General features: G+C 39.1%; 1 protein-coding gene across 1 annotated transcript in view; it reads right to left on the bottom strand.

Moving 5' to 3' along the window:
• The window catches only part of SLC49A4 (solute carrier family 49 member 4), a 69,490-nt gene that overhangs the window by 42,110 nt on the left and 6,803 nt on the right, over positions 1–20,577 (bottom strand). The window contains exon 2 of the mRNA XM_027725558.2: positions 7,665–7,758. Coding sequence (XP_027581359.1) covers positions 7,665–7,758 — 94 coding nt within the window. The remainder of the gene's footprint in view (positions 1–7,664; positions 7,759–20,577) is intronic.

Below are 20,577 nucleotides of genomic sequence, written 5' to 3'. Positions count from 1 at the left end.
TGTGTGTTACATAAACACTTTTTCTAGGTAAAAAACCCAGACATTTAGTGTTTCTACCACTGTATGTCTCATGCCTGGACTTAAGAGAATTTTAAACGAAAGAAAATCTCATTAGTTTCTGTAGTCAGATGGGGAAACAAAGGCAACAGTAGAGGAAAATTACTTACTCAAAAAATTACTTTTAACACAACGGATTTAAACCACAACACCAAAATAAGCCCCCACAGCTCAGCTCCAATATGTTTTAATTTGAGTTTGTTCTGGGAAGGCTAAGACTGGAGAAGCTGGTATTTTAACACTGATCAACAGTGTGGAAAATGCATTTTCACCTTTTTTTTGGCAGACAACATGGGAAGAGCAGGGCTGTCAGCCCCAGGGTGCTGCTCTGACTCTCTAAACATGATGACCACTGGTCAGCTGGGAAACCCACTTCCTCTGGGTCCTAGGAGGGAGCAGAGCTCAAGAGCCTTGTAAAAATGTGATTTTGGTGCAGATTTTTTCCCTGAAACTTTTACCATGCTTCTCCCATTAGCTGTCCGTAGAACTGACCACTTAGTCGCTATTCAAACTTCTATACAAAAGGAATGAAAATAAATTATAATTCAGTTTTGCCACTGTTGGGCAAAGTGTGAGGAGCAACCAAGTCACTGAGAGTGCCAGTCTGCTGCTGCACGAAGACAGCGCTGTAGCATGCTTTTAGCACGGAAAAGTTTAGTAGATGAACTGCTGATCCTAACAATTAATGCAAAAAGCAATTCTGGATAAAGAAGTTAATGTTTTACAGAAATGGATGGCTAATATTTCTTTCACATGCCTGACAACTTCACTCATTGAAAGAAGTGGATCGTTCAACTCCTGCTAATTTGGAAGACAAATAGTTTTATGTAGCAATTAGCTCACTGTGGGAACTACTGGAAGCAAATGAAAGAGACCTTTCCACTGGAGAACTTCAGAGCACTTTTCAAGTGCTATTGAATTTAGTGTCACTACAGGGCAACAAAGCAAGCAAATACCTCCTATTCTAGAGCATCTACACTGATGTATGATGCAAGTTGCTTGCCCAGAAAAAAGCATAGGAAAAGACATGGACGTACTCACATAATACATCAGGAGATTTATTATCCCTCAGAGGGAACTGATGCCAGATTTGTCAAGAACCACTTCTGATTTTTCACAATCAGGTTACTAGAAGTGGATGGAGCTTTTCTTTTAGACTCACAAAAATAAATACAATAAAAGAATCTTCTATTAAGTGGAACCTTTTTAAGTACTTTTAAGGCAAAGACAGAATTAGGGAGGTCAAATTCATGCTTTACAGCAATTCACTACTACAAGTATGGGGAGAACCGACGCAGATGCTGTTTTGTTCATAACCCAAAGAGAGTGTAAGAAGGCTCTATGTCTCGAAAAAGACTGGAAAGAAAAATACCTCTGGGTAAAGCAATGAATTCATCTATTAAAAATAACATTCTGATAGATGAATTTCATGGAAATGCACTTCCTTTCAATATTTTCATTAAATGACATATTTATACTACAAAAGCTTTGTGCCTTCTGGATATTCATGGATTGAGGCCATTAGCATTTTCAGCTTGTTTTTGATGCATGCAACCACTGATATGTGGAATAATTTAAAGCTGTTTTTCCCCCCATCAGTAAGAAATATTATTACAAGAAGAAAGCCTGAGTCACTGTGTGGTACATTATCGCCAACAATAGAGTGAAAAAGAAAAGAGAAAAACTTAAAAATGTACATTTAGCCATCTTCATCAGGAATTGGGCAGATATTTTACCCCTTGTACAAACCATGGTCTCTGCACTGTCAGTCACACCATTATGAGACCAGACTTGAAAGGACCATAGGATCTACCACGCATCCCAGCCTCATGCCTCTTCTCCCATGCTTAAAGAAAACAGCAAACCCATTTATAAATGCTATGAAAAGTAGTGTGGTTTGTTTTCAAATTTAAAGGTTTGGAAAGCCGGAGATACTCCAAAACTTATTACTGAGAGCCTGCCGAGAAAGACAAGGATTTGGAAGGAGAGGAAGCAGCAATCTCAGGCCAAGGCCCTGACATCTCCATCAGACATTCCGACAGAGCAAAGGGATGAAGGGGGAGTACACTGAGACCCCTGGCAGTATGGTGACAAATTCACTCACATCCTCAGACTATGTTATTGTGCAGCCATCACAACCGTCACACAGCTGAGAAGAGGGTTTCTTCACTTTATCCAGGTTTCAAGGATGAGGGCACACAAAAATCAAAGCTTCCTTTTTTTTAAAATTTTTTTTATTAAAAGGTTGTGGGTTTTTGTTTTTCTTTTAAAGCTAGCCCTCTCCACTAACTCATTACTAAAAGAAGACATCTTTAAAGCAACACTAACAGAAGACATATTCATCAAATATGAACAGACCCAAAGTAAACAACATTGTTGTAAACACAAAGTAGGCAATTACATTATGGGCTAATGAGGCAAAATATACTGAAACAAATTATCAGGGAAGTGCACCAGAATCAGCTACTGGGGCTGCTGTGGGAGAAAACTGATTAAGATTACTTAGCACAAAAGAGGTCCTAAGTAGGATTTTTTAGTAAAAGAGTAGAAGTGAACAGGAGATGTAGCAAATTAAGAAATGGAATAAACAAGACCTATTTAAACATTCTTGAATAATTTTTCCTAAGTGAGTGAAAGAGCAAGAGGGTGCTTTGTTTATAATGCAGCAACTTTAGTATAAATTCAATTAATATGAATTCTTCTTTAAGGACAGAAATTAGCCAACATGAGTCACAAATTAAGGCAAAGATTTTAAATAGGATTAAAAAAATTAAAAGTGTTCTACATTTGAGGATACCACCTACCATTATATGAGATGAAACTAAATATCCCACAGAGAATATAAATTCTCTTCCTTCCCAGCAAAGGCTTACACTAGCTGAGGCCTTGTAGAAGCTGCCCACTAAAAACTGCTGCAATATCAAGCCCTTTCTGAGATTTCAAGAGTTTCCTTTAATGTCCTGGATTCATCACTCTAAGAATTTACACAGGGTCTGTAAACTGCTAATTCAGCAGCCACCCTGGTTGCTGGGGGAGGTGGATGACAACCACAGTGCCACAGCCAAAATCCAGCACAGGTGAAAAAGGAAAGAGCATTTATAACCAAAACTGACCATTTGTCTTTTTTTTTCACCCAGGCTGTTTAAGCTGAAGGAAAAGCCCATTTGGCTGCCACCTGAGTGGCTGCTGGTGTGCCACAGGACATGCAGCTCAAGCAGGGGCAGGTAGGACCACTGGGTAGATAAGAGGGACACTAAATCACCTCCCACTACCATCAACAAACAAGCAAAGCTGTGAGTTGTTGCTTAGGAACAACTCACAGAACTTCTCATCTACAACAAATGTTTTGGAGCAGAAGTCAAAAAATAAACCCTGTGTATAAGATGAAGCTGGTGGAAATAATAAAAACAAGCTAAACTGTTGAGTTACAGTTACTTAATACAATTAAGTATTCCCCATGAGAACCTACCCGTGAATGACCTATTTCCTTTTTTCCCCACTGACCTCTTTTTCTGATACCATGGATTAACCCAGCTTGGCCTTCCCCCAGCACTGCAGCTGAAGTGCAAACCAGCACCACCAGCACCAGGCAAGTGCTCCATCATAACGTTTTCCTCCTACACTTGCTGAGCTGCAGCATATACAAACAGGTATGTTTATTCATCTTTTTACTCCCAGAACCTCACTTTAGATTAAATCCTCTTTCATTCCTCTTCCCCAGCGAATTAAGGAGCACGAAACACGCATCATACTCTGTCTTTATTTCTTACAGGCAGATTTTCCTACTATCCTCTCCTAAAAGGCTCTTCTCATTCCCTGAAACATTTTAATCCCTCTTCTCCACAGATGCTCCAGTTTGGCGATTTTTTTTCAGCATAGAAGTGTGTTCAGTATTGCCAGGGAATATGAGAATCCTAGCATGTCTTTACTGAAATTACCTCTTCTGAGGTGCCCCTTTGCATTTTTCATGCATAAGAATAGTGGCTTATGACAGTCTTAGGATCTCAAAAGACAAATAATGAGATGATCTCATGTCATTCTTTAGGCTTGCAGGGATGAAAAAGGGAAAACATGGAACTACTAAAGACTAAGTCTAACAAGAATAAAATACAAACTAGGCTGCAACTAGAGCTAATAGAAACAAAATGTACCAAAGATGTGGTAAGAGTAATTGTTCAAATACAGTAACAGAAAGAGTTAACATTATATCCAAGAGCAGGCAAAAAGATTTAAAATCCAAAGACCTAGTAGGATTAACAAAAAGACTCCTTTACAGGATCTACCAACTACTCTCATAAACAACTGTCATTCTCTGTGTCATTCTGCTGGATTCCCAACAAACATTTTAATGGTATTTACTGCCAAGGAGAGCCCTCTCACTGTTGTGACTCAAGGTCCTCAATAACTACTTGTCCATTGTGAAACCTAATGTGAAGGACAAACACTACCAGTCCATAGCACACTCAGTTCTACTAAATTGCTTAATTAATATATTCAATACAAGTGACAAATTATGTTACATCCTTTACTTTCATGTCTTTAATTATCCTGTCTTTCAAAACATTTAAAAAGTCTTACATCACATGGTCAGTTTAAAAGCCAAAGATGTATGGCTATGAGCTGATTGCATCATTTTATTTCCTTCTTTCTTACACATTTCAGCTCAAAGAGCTTTTTGCCTAGATTTAAGACCTAAGATGTATGTAAATCTATTCCTAAACACACAATATGAGGTAAATATGAAGTGTTATGTGAAGGGAAAAAAACAACCCTGATTTACTATATAAAGAAATGGACTTCTAGTAATGTTAACATTCAGGACAAAATAATCACATTCTAAAAGAGTCAAATGAAAATATTCACCTGGTGACAAGCAGGAGTCAAAAAGAACTGAGCAAAATGCAGGCAAAAAGCACTAGTGATGTTCTTGTAACCTTCAGGGAAGGGAAGAAGGTTCAGGAAAAGGTACAATTTGATAACATTTTTTTTTTTAGTGTTCAGAGACAGCTACAAAGTAGAAAAAACCCAACCTAAACCTTACAAACGTCATGAACGTTCTTATAATTTTATGCATGTTAACTCTGACATAACTGTCCCATGGAAATCCTTCAGCATATTACTGCAAATTACTCAAGGTCTGAAGGAACATACTACAAAACATGTAAAAGCATTTAAAGAGATTCCATTTACACTGTCTTCTGAAATGCTTTGATATTAGCTTGTGTGTAATCTTGTCCACCTGACAGGCTCTGTAACATTCAGGATGCTGTATTAATGCATACACATATTCAGAATAAGTGCATAATTTAGTGCTCAGTAAGCTGTGGCTAATGCATTAAGCAGTAATGCTCATCTCAAAAATATTATTTTATTTGGTACCATGCTTCAAGTAACGGATGAAAACTGGCCTTCAGCCTTAGCCCTCAAAACAATGCAGGTTACTTGACAAAACATCACACAGTCTGTACAATTATTTACAATGTCTCAAGAAACTTCACTGAAAACCATCCTTTTGCTTCACACAGTTAGCTTTAATTAATTCTCTGTAGATTTTTAATCAAACTGTGTAAAAGATCAAACTACTTCCTCAGATAGAGCCGAAATTCTTGAAAATGTCTCTTTTTTGGGAGTAGGCTAAGTAGGCAAATTTATCAATTTCACCTGGAGATGATGCATATTTTCACAGCATGAATATATGAAATTATTAACCTTTTCCATCAGGATTCTGCTCATACTCTTTTTTTCCCCCTATATAGTTTTCAATAAATTTTAACATCATGTTTTATACATCTCACTCATCAGACTCTATACAATCCTTTTCTTTCCTAGTTAAAGAAGTTGTTCTGTGAACGTTTCTCCTTAGGCATGTATTTAATTGTTCTCCTAGGTGTCCTTGCTGCAGCTAAACTGGAAAACTTTGTTTAAAGGTGATCAAGATTTTGTGGACACTCTTTTTCCCACTCCCCAAATGATACATCACATCTAAATCTCATTTGGGTATTTTCATCTTCTCAGCTACTTATAGCCCTCATCCTTGTTTTGGTAAAGCCTAGGGCAGCACGTCTTTTGGCATAAATCATAAATGAAAAGTACATAAGACACCACATTTCATTGCATTTAAGCCATCTGGCCCATTTAAAAGCTATCGATATTTAATCCAAGATTGATGAGAATGAACAAACTGAATGTCGAGTACCCCTTAACATTTTAAGGAAAAGGGCACAATGAGAACAGCTCTCCCTGGCCATCTTAACAGTACATTCTCCTTAAAAGGGTCACTGTGAATGGTAGCACAATATGGTTAGTTCAGCCTCCCCTGCTCACAGAGTCCTTGAACACCATGTTGAAATAGGCAACACTGGGCAACCAACATCAGCAGCACCTTGGGTGCTTCCTTATATGCTCACTAAGCACCTAAGGACTGAAATTGCATCTCCCCTACTTGACACACTGCTCTCAGTTTACTTATCAGGGCTGGTTTTACAGTCAATGTTTTTTACATTCTCGGTTCTCTCTCTGAACCTCTTCTTTTGCTTTATCCATGGCTCCCAGTCATCGGCTTTCAACTTCACACCAAACACCTTCTTTCCCAACTTAAAAAGATTCCAAGTTGATTTTCAGAGTAAGCAATACTAAGAGGAATCAAAAAAAAATAAAACAAAAAATCCCCCAAGTCAAATAACTTGCTGAAATAATAAAAGGACGCCTGGAAGCTGACTAGAGTTCAAGGGGGAAAAAAACCCAATCCACATAGAAATCTTTTATTTATAAGTTCTTTTCTTCATGTTTACATATTATGCAAGCATAACTAGTAAAGACCTAGTGCTACTGCTGTTTTTAAAGAAGAAAGAAGGTGTAGTAATGCCTGTGTATACTCCTACCTCCTTCAGCATAAGAGGAAAAAGAAAGTTAAGTGAATAACAAGTGATCCACATTCCCTGGCTGTACAAAACATACTCTGTACTTCTTGAGGATGCCCAGGTTCAGGATACATTGACAGGACAATTGAATCGTTTGGTTTGTGTGATTTTTAGGAAGGAATCTGTTTCTATCACAAACTCTTTAACTGCATGTGTACAGAAGGCAATCATTTCACGGCAGATAAAAGTACAAGCCTACTTTGGAATCCACGCTGGGAGAGACTACATGAAAAAGGCCATTTTGCGCAATTTCATCTGTCTCATGGCACGATCCCACACAGCCAATATGAGAAAATGAACTAACTATTTAATATTTGCATACAAATTACATATTTTTGGGGTTTGAGGCATGGCTCCCTCTGTGATCTTGGGCCAATTTCTGAACCTCTCTAAATCTCTGTTTCCTTATTTGCAAAGCAGATTAATATTAACTATGCAGGATGGGGTGAGGCGTAATTAACTCAAGTTTGTAAAGGGCTTTCTGATCTTCAGATACAATGTAAAAGAAGGACTAGAAAAATCCATTTAAAAAGCAAAAAAGCATGTAAGCCCATGGCCACACAACAAACATTTGGCATATCAACTTCATACAGAAAATTTTTACTAACATTTCTTTGCAGTAGCAGCAAAAATTATATTAGCAGAAAGAATAAAATATGTATATTAAAAATAATTTAATTCACTTACTTCTTCCTAATTTCTAGGTCTGAGACTGGAATACATCTGAGGCCAGCTCCCAACACCATGAGGGATGAAGTTAGTAACACAGTTACCCTCAGACCTAAGACGAAAAAACAACAGTATTTTACAAGTTAAGTCAGTAACGTTGCAAAAAAAATATTGCTTAAATACATATCTATTTACATACAGTCTCACAGAAGTAACACATATCTCATTCAAATCATAAGCAATTTGGTGCTGATATGAATTCCTGACATATTATGAAATCCTGAGTAACGTTCTATACTTATACTGCAGAATTACAAAGGCTTCCTCTCGGCATACTAACACACAGGAGCATATCCAAAATCTTTACAGACATTCTTGAAAGTGAAAAGTGGTAATAAAAGTATCATCAAAATGTACAATATATCCTTTAGAGGCATTGGGGAACATGCTCTGGTATGTGATCTGAAATCTAGGTACACATGAAGAAAAATGTGGACTTGTTCACTCTTCTCCAAGCGCTTAATGAGCAAAGGCACAGCACTGTTATTGCTTTCTTTTGTAATGCAGATATGCATTTCATTCCGGAGAAATAACCATTCATTCAGGGGAAAAAGTGCAAGTATTTTTTTGCAGTCCTTGCAATTAGGACAGGTTTTTGCTGCTCTCAGCTCAAATTGTCAGAGGTTGTAAATATAGTACATTAGAAAAAAGCCACAATTGACTGATAACTCGAGTATGTTTTTTCCTCATACTGTGATTCTCAAATGAGAAGCACTTAGATTAGAAACAACCTTATCTTAGCATTGCAATTCCTTTTGCCAGCAGTGTATTTGCTGCTGCTAAGGTGTTTCCATCAGCAGTTGAGAACAGTGACACCTGAGGGGCTCCAGAATCTTGTAAAACATCAGTATCATAAATATGCACAATTAAAAACCACTGATAGAGTCTACATCTATGAAGCTGTAAATTTTGAAACAATTTCACAGCAACAAATAGAAAATAAAGGGTTTCCATGTTCTTAGTAGAACATAATAAAAATTATTAATGATGATGAATATGTAATATCTCTAACATTTAGGTAAAACTAATTGCTACTCAAAACATAAATGGAAAAAGAACAAGTCTCTATGATAACTCACCTATCCTTTGATTCTTTCTAAAACTACCCATTTTCAGAGGAGTGCTCCCTCTATGTTAGACACTCCTGTATTCAGTACAATTACAGAATCACAATATTCTGAGTTGAAAGGGATCCACAAGGATCCTCGAGTCCAACTCTTAAGTGAATGGTCCATACATGGATCAAACCCACAACCTTGGTGTTATTTGCACCGTGCTCTAACCAACTGAGCTAATCTCAGGGTCAACCAATAGATATATGAAATATTTTGTCCCCAGTTTGTGAATTTTATGGGAGTTTTAGAGCACGCATTCTACTAAAATGTAATTTAAGTGGTCAAGACATCATTTTGCTCTTACTGCAACAGCTCTTAATGAACCTCATTGACGGGTATGCAACTCTTTGTGCTGGACACTGCACAAACCAAACCAAAGACAAGTTTCTCTCTCAGTCAGCCTTAGCCCAGGAAAACCCAAACAAAAATAAGTTAATGTTACAGGTTTTCTGAAATGGAAGTACAACTTCCTTTGGTATGGCTCAGTCATTAACACAAGGAATGTCACCTGCAGTGATGTGACTCCAAAGGACACCTCACATCCCTAATGCCCTGGAGAAGTATCATCAGCTGAGAATATTTGTTCCCTTGGAGGATTTCCCAATGCTTGCCCAGACTTACTTGCTTGACTTTGTGCTCAGCTGCTGTTAAACTGGTTTTTCAAGTGTGTGTGTTCAGAGAGCCCTAACCAAACACCCAGATAATATGGCTGTTCAAAACCTTCATGGTCTTCATGTTTGGTGGGCCACCATATGAGACTTCATGCCACGCTTAAGTCTATATTACTGCACTGCCTATGTTGTGGGGGCAACTGTTTGTATCAGGATCTCATATGGGATGCTTTTGCCTTTTCTCCTGGGAAATGAATTTGTTAGCACTGCTTTTGTGTATAATGAGAACTTGTATGCAGTAAGAATTAGAATTTTATTGATGGGAAATTGAAACACAAGACTTAACTGAAAAATCTGAAGTTTGCCATCAGGAAACACTGCCAAAATATTTCAGGAAAGCTCTAGTAATGTACATATCACCTTATTTTCCATATAAACCAGGGTCTTTTTGAATTACATTTCACAAAACATGATGTGTTCTGCCTGTCACGAGACACAAGGACAGAGACAGCCTGGAAGGTGCTGCTCATGGGGTGCCACAGGAGGTACTGGCCTGGGGCAAGCCCAGGGCACAGCAGTAAAGGAGTATTATACAAAAATTAAAGACACAAGATGAGTGTTTACATACAAAAAACTTCTATTTGATTTTTAATTTTAAAAATATCCCCAAAGCAAAAAATACATAAAGCAAGAAAGCTTAAAATTCAATCTGCAGGAAAGTTTCCTAAAAAAAAAAACAAACCAAAAAAACCAACCAAACAAAAAAAACCAAAACCAAAACAAAAACAAACAAACAAAACCTCCCACCTTACAATTCAGTGAAAACTGAATTGAATGCCGAAGTTTGCCTCCAGCCCTAAGTTTAGGCTTATCTTTGATGTCAACCTTACACGCTGGGTAATCTTAAAGTAAAATTATCAGTTAAAGCCCCACAATCGTGTTCTTGATCTCTCCAAACATTCTTTGAAGTCCTAATCTTGAATACTATACACTGCAAAGTATCACTTGTAAATGTTTGGATTGCACAGAATATTCTTTGGCCTTCTTTCTTTTCTTTCCACCTTAACATGTAAAATTCCTTTGGTTAATGCTGCATTTTGGAAATGATGACATCAAAGGGAATAAAAGACTGTCAGATAAGCAGTGTATTAGACGTTTTCTTTGCTAATTACATGACATACTCCTACCTTCTAAGCATCTTGCCCTGTTATTTTGCTTTATGTTTTAACTCTCTGGATCCATCCTCTTTTTCATCTTTGTTAGAAATTGGACTTTATTAGTATTTCTATAATTATTTCAGTATTTTTGCTTTGAACATTGCAGATGTCCTTAATCTGAATTTGACATCTTGCATTACTCTAAAAGGTGCACCCCAGAGTGCTTCGGATAGCAACCATGCATCATGGGGACTATAAAACAGAGTAACCAACCAAGACTGAAAAAAAGCCTGTGGATCCTGCAGAAAATTATGTCTCTACTTTAAAGGAGCTAAGTAATTCACTCAACCAAGAGACTTTGAGTAGATGTAATTAACTTCATTAATTTTACCCTGTAAATGCAAGCAGCAATTGGAGGGAGGGGGGAAGCTACAGCTTTTTTAAATCCATCATTCAGTTTCTAGTCCCCTTCTATCACAGGTTTCTGACACGTGGCCGGAAAGGGAAGAAACTCCTTTAAAGGAGACTTTATCCCAGTGTAGTAAGTTTTCTGTTCTTGGGAGCCTGTCTCTGTAGCTGCTCATTCCCACCCTGTTGCAGAAGGTTTCTGGGCCCCACAGGTGGCACTGGCTCCTGAGCAAACTGTGGCCACGTTCAAAAAACCCAACCATCATTGACAGTAACAGAAAAGTCCAAGCTAGCAGCAGAAATTGAGTTGGTAATAAAAAAGACATATTAATTATCATTTATGAGTGAAACAGCTGATATTGTTCAACTGTTTAGCCCTCCTGTGGCTCATAACACCATCTGCTTTATGACTTCAGCAGTCCATGCTGCATTCGCTGGTTTCTTTTTAAAACAACTACCCCCAAACTCCTGCCACTATTACAGATTTAGCATGAACTCCTCACCCACAGTCCTCTGAACTCTCCTCTTAATGCCCTCCAGCATCCACAGCCCAACAGAGAAAACAAGAAAACCCCCACCATGCTGGAATGTGGTCTCACACAGGAGTGGGAGGCAGTGGCTGCCAGTGGCACCCAGCTACTCTCCAGCTCCCTCACAGCAACATCAAGCAAAAGCATCCAACATGTGGGTGCTGCATCCCCCTCAACTCTTCCAGCATGCCTTACTTCCAGGATGCTTTTTAAAGCCCACGAAAAGAAAATGCATTCCCTTATCTCCCTCATTACTGACTTGTAACCCAGCAAGTGATTTATCATGCCCAGTTTAAGAAACTTCATAAAAGATGTATGGCTATAATGAAGTCCTCATTCCAACTATTTATACATTGCAGTTTGTCATTCAGAAAGAGAACACGGTTAACATGTACCTGTGCATCCCTCAGCTGGGGTTGGTGTACTGCAGCCCACTCTGTTCCCCAGCTACAGACCACTGCAAGCAGCACCTTCTAGCTCAGAGTATCACATACACAGCAGTTATTGGTTAGGTTTGGTTTTTCCCTCCCCCTCCTAATGGAGCACTCATCTGACGACGAAATTCTAATTGGATGTGTAAAATAGAAAAGTTTTCACCTTCCTCCTTTTGTAATGGAAGTTTGGCCGGGGAAAGGCTGACAGTCCTCCACCTGGCATGGCAGCAGCGGATTTCCCTCCTACAGCTCACATCCCCTACTCTTGGATGCATTAACATTTGAGGAGTTTCCTTCCTTCAGCTGCAGATACTAAAATCAGTTCTCACAAATATAGAGCACAACAAGGCTCTAATTAGGAGCGAGTGACATCAGCCTGCTGCACATTTTCATAGTTTTTAAAGACCAGGCTGAAAGCATGAATGGTCCCTTTTGACACTGAACTGAGAGTATTTTCTTAACTATTCTATTATTTTGACTAAAACATATCTAGCTAAGAGAAAATAAACATAAAATTTTGTCTTGATCCACACTCACCAGGAAACTAAAAGTTCACTAATGTCAACAGCTGTTTCAACAACTCACTGTTAAACTGTGCTTTTCCTTCCAATTTAAAGCAAATTCAGTTTTCAAACAAATTCTTGGTTTGCCTTTCTTGATAAAAGAAAGTACAGTTCCTACAAGTTTCCTTCTATGAAATAAACCGATAAAAAAGAACTTTTACATTTGGGTTCAGTAAGCAAAGCATTGAGCTCCAAGTCTTCCACAATTTTTTTTTGGTCCTGGGATCATCTTGTCTAAATGGCCTCCTTGGTTTTCAAGCATCCTTTTTAAATGGATTTCTTTGCTGGATACCAATTCTCCATTTCATACAATGGGTCTGTTTCTCTCCCTTCTTGACACATGCCTTTACATTTAGCTATAATTAAAAAAAAAGGCTTAATTAAACAGCTCCCTTTATCATGGAATCCTGAAATCCCTGCCCAGAACTTCCTTGTTCATCACTGACTATCTTCCGGAAATCTTTGGATTTTAAATGTAATTCTAGCAAAATTGTACTAATAGCCATGACATTCTCATAAGATCAGTTTTCTTTGTCATGATTAAAATAAAAATTTTCTAGCTTTCTACTAAACTCAGAGAATAAAACTTCCATTGCGCCTGCTCTTTGCCAAACTGACTACCATCATTAAGGAGGACAAGCATCAATCCTCTTTCAGAAGAGGCATCCTTGCATCAAGCAATACAACTCTCACAAGAAAAGAACCTTTTCACTGATGCAAAAAAAATTCATAGCCAAGATGTGGTCCCAGTCTTTCTGCTAACACATGGAACAAACTTGAAAAGTTGGTATAGTGGGCCTGCCTCAGAATCTACAAAGGCACTCAAAAATAGCATCAACTACACTCAAAAGAAAGAGAAACTGGGAACCAAATACAAGACTGCATGCAGGAGAGAACAACTACCAGGTCATATATAGTTAATCCAAAATTATTCCTAGTTTGAGGGCCAAGATATCATAGTGTCCTATTAAGCACAACCTGGACCTCCCTTTCTCTCTGGCTACATGATGCTGATGCTCCTGTTACAGACCCCTCTTATTAAGCTGTGTTTTCAAAACAAACTGAAGCCAAGTGCTTCCATGCATTCCCCTGGCTTTATGTGGCACTGCCAAGATAGCGGCCAAATTTCAACAGGAAAGATTTAGGACTTGAGTACTTTTTTTCTGACTGAAAATGACACCAACTCAATTTAAACATTCTGCAAGCAGAATGAAAGCATCCCCCTGGCATCAAAAAGTAAGAACTAAGCTCTGTCATACAGAACCTGTCTGAAATAAATTAGACCCAGAGCTTCCTTTCAACCCCCAGTCTTGTTTAGGATACAAAAAGATCTTTTCCTGTACAAATCCATAACACAGTCCAGTTCTACCTTTCAGTGGAGGATTGCAGGGCAAGGGCAGATTCCACTAGACACTGTGCTCCAATTTCTAACATGAAGAACTGGCAGATTGAGATGTCCAGATAAAATATGTACTAGAAACTTCTTGAAGTATAGATGTCAGAGGTGATGATCTTCAGAAGGGCAATTTCTCTTTATAATATCTTACAGTTGTTGCAACAGAATCTGTCAGCAATAGCTGCCCAGTTAACACCCAGGTTATCAGGAGGACTTTGAAATTCCTATATAAATTATTTGCAAAGTTTAAATTTGAGGAAACAAACTCTGTATAAACACAGGAACTTCAAGTAAAATAGTTCCTGTGGTTTGATAAAGTCTTTCTTATCAGGGTCAGAAATTCAGTAGAGCCAGTATTTCAGAAGTGTTGTCACCACTGATGCAGGGGAACCCACAGGGAAGTCCCTGTCAAATCAGGAAGACAGACTGGTGCCAGGGACCAGATCTGACCCAAAGATAGTTATTTCTGCTGCTAGCACTTATTGGACAGACACAGCAAGGCTGCATGCACAACTTGTAAGTGTGAGGGCAAACACTCATCCCCACCTTTTTTCAGTGTACCTCTCAGATGAAGAAGATGCTTTTATGCATTCTCTGCATAAAAGTCATAATGTGGGTCCTTGTAAGAAGAGCATCCCTCACAAATTTTGAGGTTAGTTAAGAATCTTGTAAAAAATCACAATACAACTAAGAGACTTAAAGCACAAGATTTAGCCAGTCAAGGGTTTCAGAGAGGACACTCATCTTGAGCAAAGTGACTGAACACATGTAACCACTAAAGCAGATACAGTGGCTGATAGAACATAACTGTGAGAAGCAAAGCTAAATCTAATGCAATTGAGAATTACGACAATCACACAACCACTCCACAAATCCTGAGCATCTTTCTTTCTGTGCACCCTGACTGTAAGGAAACCAAGACACTTAGGCATTTCATACTCTAATTGCACTTCTGGATTGTATTGTAAATACCTGCTTTATGGTATTTTTCTTCTTCAACTCCCTTCACCATTCATGTAGGCATATTAAAGTCCTTATTTTTCTGTACTCTAAATATAAGAATTTGACTGCACCTGTTAGAAAGAATCACAAGCAATCACAACCATGTTAAGAGGCTGCAGAGTGCTTTCATCTCATCTGCATCAACGAGGCCAAGCCAATGGGAATAGTTGATCTACCCTGTTTTAACATTATCCCAGCATATTAGGCAAGCACACAGTCAATCTCTAAAAATATGTCAAGAAAAGTATCACAATTCTTCTGCTCTCAACTCCTCCACACTTAGTGATTACAAACTTAATGACCCAAGTTCTTCTATGGTGTCTTACACAGCTCCACTACCATGGATTTAACCACAGCTGCTGACAGACTACACCTGTAAATACAAAGGAAGTATTTCAGAGTTTGTACAGCAATTTAAAAGTCTGGTACTGTAAATAAAGTAGTCCTACTTTTAAGAACTGCACAGGCCTAATCCGAGCTTTTGGATATTTGAAAACGTAGTTTACAAGTACTGAAGCTTCATTCCATATGTCAGCAAAGGATTTTGAAGCATGCTTACAGTTTAACATCAACAATGGAAAAACAAATGGCAAAAGATGTAGATTAAAAAATCTGCATTGCAAGTGATGTAAATTCTATTTAGCAATCCATAGACTGACATTTTGCCTGAACAGATAAACAAAGTGCTGAGTTAAATGGTATTTGCCTGAAGATTAAAATGATGATTTTAGAATCAGTTTTAGATGCTTTATTAGAATATCTGCTATTCTCTAATACTATGTTTCTTGGCTTCAAAGCAGACAATTATTTTAGCCAATTATTGTTATTATATATTTTACTGCAGAAAGCATCCATTTCATCTGCAACTAATCCAAGTGCAATGAACCTCTCTTAACGCTTTCAGCACATCTTAGAGAAGAGCATTGGCCTGGGGCAGCGGGACCTGCATCTCCTGACATGCCTTATGGAATCGGGCAGGCCACTTCTCCTCTGCTTCACCTCTTTTCTCCCCCTCTGCCTTGTTTATTCAGGTTATAAACACGTGGAAACAGGAACCAGTCTGACCATTAGAATTAGAAAGTCTAGTAAAACAGCTTCTCTTCACTTGAGATCAGTGCAGTGCCTGGACACAAGACAAAAGAGCTATTTGAGTGCTTACTAAATCTGTGAAATCAACAAACACTTTTAAGAGTTAGTCTTTCTTCTCTCACCTCAGTTACCTGCTTTCTACTCTCAACTCCAGGATCTCATAAAACAAGAAGATTCAGGTGAATCGTTGAATCCACCTTTGCCAGTTGATAAAATGAAATCTGCATAATGGAGCCTGTGTGTCCATACATGTGCCAGTGTATAAATACTGAGAGATGCAGAACAAGTGACAAAAATAGCCAATAATGCAGCTGGGGGCTAAATCTCCTCATTAACTTTGAAGCTAAACTATGGATGTTCACTAACAAGTCAACAGAAAGTACAAGACAAGAAGCTTCACTCAAGCTCTTATTATTGTATTTGAGGATGAACAAGAGCCCTTACAGCACTGAACAAGGAAGGGAAGTTCTTTCTTTCCTCTTCCCACTCCTTTCAAGGACTCCAATTGCACAGCAGGCTCAATTACCACGCAGCTAACTACAGAGCCTTACCTGTGGTGACAGGGAGGAAAAACAATTTCTCTTGTATACATTTAAGAGGGAAGATGTTCTGTCATTATCTTGGTGGTACTTACCCACACCACCCAATGGTGCATGAAATTCTTCGTTTTAAGAAACACAGAGGCAGTTTGATTTGCCACAACAGAGTATCAAGAAGCAACCGTGCAGCAAGGATTGGCAGCTACACTAAATACTGCCTAGCACATCCACTAAGCAGGACACTAAGCACAAAAAGTTTCTCCTTTTTATTATCCCTGCTGAGAGTTGAGGAAAAAAGAGCTGTAAGAGCCTCATTGATGTAATATCCATGCAGGTCTTGTGACTTGTCAGAAAGGTTACTGGAGTGAGCTTTCAATTTTTCGCTGTGTGAACAGTTTCAATGTTATTTTAACATTAAAATACATCAGGCACTATTTAGGGTACATAGTTCATTCTAAAAGACACCATTTGCAGAACTGTAATGCTGCAATGGATCCTAAACCCATTGTATTTTTTAAGATTCCTGATCAATTCTTTAGGTTGACGTGATTAATTAAAAAATGTAACAATTCCACCTCTCTCAAGTATTCAAAAGGGGTGGCACTCATCAAAAATAACCAAATAAAACAGAAAGAGTTCCTAGGTGCAGTTATACTTGGTGTCCCGTATTCCAGAAAAACACTGACGGACTTTGGAAAAAGCAGAAGACCTCTCACTTTCAAAACACATCACTCCCGGCTGAGTCATACAGATCTCCAGCTCTAAAAAGAGGAAAAGTCTAAAAATCCTCTCTTCTAAAAATCTGCATGAGAAAGCTTAAATTTGTAGCTTTTGAGGAAGTTGCAGCATTAATCACAAGCTCCTGCAGCACAATTATAGCTACAGTGTCACAATAGCACATGCACAAGAGAAGCATTAATAAAACCAAATTACAGCAGGAAGTGATGGAATAGCTCTGAACATCACCACTGAGAGAAAGGCAGGGCAAGCCACAGTTTCTCTTGCCCTGGGATTATAACTAAAAAAATTCTTAAAGAAACTTGTACCAGGTCTTCAGCCTGCTCAGCTGAGGCTATACCAGGCTGCCACTGGGAGAAGCCAAACATTCTCCAAGAAAATTAGCAAAATATGGTAACAATTACCAAAACATCACGTTTATTAAATGTAGTTCTGCTCTCCTCAGCACTGACCATGGGTTTGGGTGTTTTTAAACAAGTATTTTATATAAAACAAATATTTTTATTTGGCAATGTCAGACGACAGATTTTCCCAAAAGGAAGATTATTGTAGGGCCTGTGTTATGCACTCTCTACTTCTTCAGCTCTGAAAAGGGAAGCAAATACAAATACCCCTGTTTTACACAGCTCCTTTCCCACAAGCAAGGCAGTTCTTACCAGAAAAATAAAAATATACAGGTAGAAATCAGCAATGCAGAAAATATCCAAACTCTGTTAAGAACTAATGAAGCTCATTTTTACATTTTCTTCAGCTTTTTTTTCACTCCTGAAACATAATATGAAATTAACGCCTAAAATATTGGCCAAAAATAATGAATAAAAACTATTATGTTTCTGCAGTTCAGTAAGGCTGTTACTGGAATTCAGAAATCAGAAAAGCTGTGTTAGTTCAGCATCACCAAGTGAAAATGGTCTTTGTTCATACTTAGTTTCTTCTGATAGGAAAAATAAATACCATGTCAATTCTTTGAAGGAAAGACTCTGTTTTCTTTAAAGGAAACAGATTCAGCTTTTGCAACCCAACACCTGATCTACTCTTCCTTCTCTTTTATGGAATTCTAAACTAATAGCTGGGAATTATAAATACAGTATAAACATACAGCTAGCAAAACAAATCCAATACAACTTTCCTAAGTACTTTACTACTGTCATCATAAAAGTCTACAAGAAAGCCTGAGGGATTTTGATAAAAGTGAAATTATTGTTGTCATTTATGTTATATCAACTACCTTTATGTAGCACAGCTGCCACACTGTTAAAAAACTTCTAAAAGAAAGGAGACTGGCAAAATTTAAATGCTTTCAAAATGCAGCAAGGCAGTGGACAACAAAACAGTATTTTAGTGTTTATTGTCCCATTCTACAAGGCTTTCCAGAAGGGGAGAGATATCAGCCAGAAGGGCCACATCCACCCCAGCATCCCACTTGTGCCTCCATCACGAGGCCAGACATCCGTCACCACTGAACCCGCAGAAGAAGGAACAGCAGGAACAGCCGCCCTCCTCTGCGTCAGCAGCACCCAGAGAGCCCCACGGGGAGCAGGCGGCTGTGGCTGGGACACCACGGGGAAGGGGAGGGTGAAGGAAGGGCCAATTTACCTTCTGCTTGACAAGAGACTGTGTCAGGCAGAGTTCAGAGGCTGGGTTGTGAAGAGGCAAAACACAGGGGCCTTTGTTGGAGATAAGTAAAGGCAAAAAGGTCAATTGCGCTCCAAGAGATTCCCTTCTCCTGGATTTAAAAGCGCCCCTCAAGGCAGTTCACAAAAAACATGCTGCTGACCTGTGGTGCTGTGCAGGCACCTGCCACCCCACTATTTGCTGCTGGCTACTTAAGTCACATTTCCTTCCGCCTCTTGCTCACTCAGTGTCCTTTTCCCTGTGCCTCTTATTCAACTCGTTCTTCCACCTTTCCCATCCCCAGCACTCCCTGCCCTCTGGCTCCTGATCTTGCTTCTGCATCCATGCCTCCCATGCTTCACCAACTACCTTGTCCCATACTCTTCCTCTTCTGTCTCTCTTTCCATCTATCCAAGGGCTTTTCTCACTCCCTGAGCTTCTCACATCCAACCTCTCCTACTCCTCAACAACCAAGGAGTGGAGAGCAGTGGGAAATGGGAGGACAAGATGGACATGACACAAGATCGGTGAGGCAGGAAGTAGAGAAGGTGAAAGAGTTCAGATTAGAACCAACTTGGGTCAAGAGAAGGTTATGAGGGGTAGTAAAAATATATGAGCATACAACAGGGGATATATCAGTGCACAGTTGCACTAGTATTAAACTCCCTGTAGTCAACTTTTATAAGCTACTGTTGATAAAATACCTTCTTAGATCAGGCTGTGTCCTGACCCAGTTCTGGGATGCTTAAGTGCTTTACCTCTGCTTGTGTCAGCAGCTGCATAAGAAAAGTAAGGGATTGTATTTCACACTGGTAAATGATTTCCCTATTCATCAATTTGTCAACATCAAGGTATATCAAGTTACACACAGAACTACAGAATTGTCAGGGTTGGAAAGGATCTCTGGAGATCACCTTGTCCAACACCCCTGCCAAGGTTGGGTCACCTAGAGTACATTACATAGAAATGTATCCAGGTGGGTTTTGAATGTCTCCAGGGAGGAGACATGATTCCACAACTTCCCTGGGCAGCATGCTCTGCAACCCATAATGTAAAGAGGTTCTTCCTCATGTTGAGGTGGAACTTCTTGTGTTTTAGTTTATGGCCATTACCTCCCCACTCACTGTGTCTGTGCAGAGCCTCAAGAGCGTTACCCTCAGACAGCATGGCCATTATTATTCTCATATGGGCCATGCAAACATGTTAGGATTTTACTTCCCATCATGGAAAAGTTCTTTTAAATCCAACATGCAGCTTCCTGATGTGCTTCAGCATGTGGTGTTTCAAACAGCTGTCCCGGCGCCACTGCAAAGACGTGTGAGGAGTACAAAGAGCACAGCAGTTGCCTAAAGGGGGGCAGAATGAAGAGAATGTATGTAGGAACACGGTACAAAGCAGAGATGGGGGGTGACCCCACCAAACAGAAAGATCTAGCTCCAGAAGAGGACATCTGTCCACAGCCACGACTAATGCTTTCAACTCAACCTGGCCCATACCCAGGAGGTATGAGAAGTGCTGCTAAGAATCAAGCTAGCATTGCTATGATGAATCACAGTGGCACCAAGTTAATACAACTCATCAGATCTAATTAAACCACTCTATGTTGCTAAGCTCTTCTGCAGCATGTCTGACTCCAGCGAGGGTGAGCCAGTCAATTCTGAGTCTTCACTCCTGC

The sequence above is a fragment of the Pipra filicauda genome, unplaced genomic scaffold (assembly GCF_003945595.2).
Source record: "Pipra filicauda isolate LSUMZ 115617 unplaced genomic scaffold, ASM394559v2 scaffold10_size6260569_pilon, whole genome shotgun sequence".
Classification (NCBI taxonomy): Eukaryota; Metazoa; Chordata; class Aves; order Passeriformes; family Pipridae; genus Pipra; species Pipra filicauda.
The sequence above is the reverse complement of the archived record's forward strand: the minus strand, read 5'-3'. Positions and strand labels throughout refer to the sequence as shown.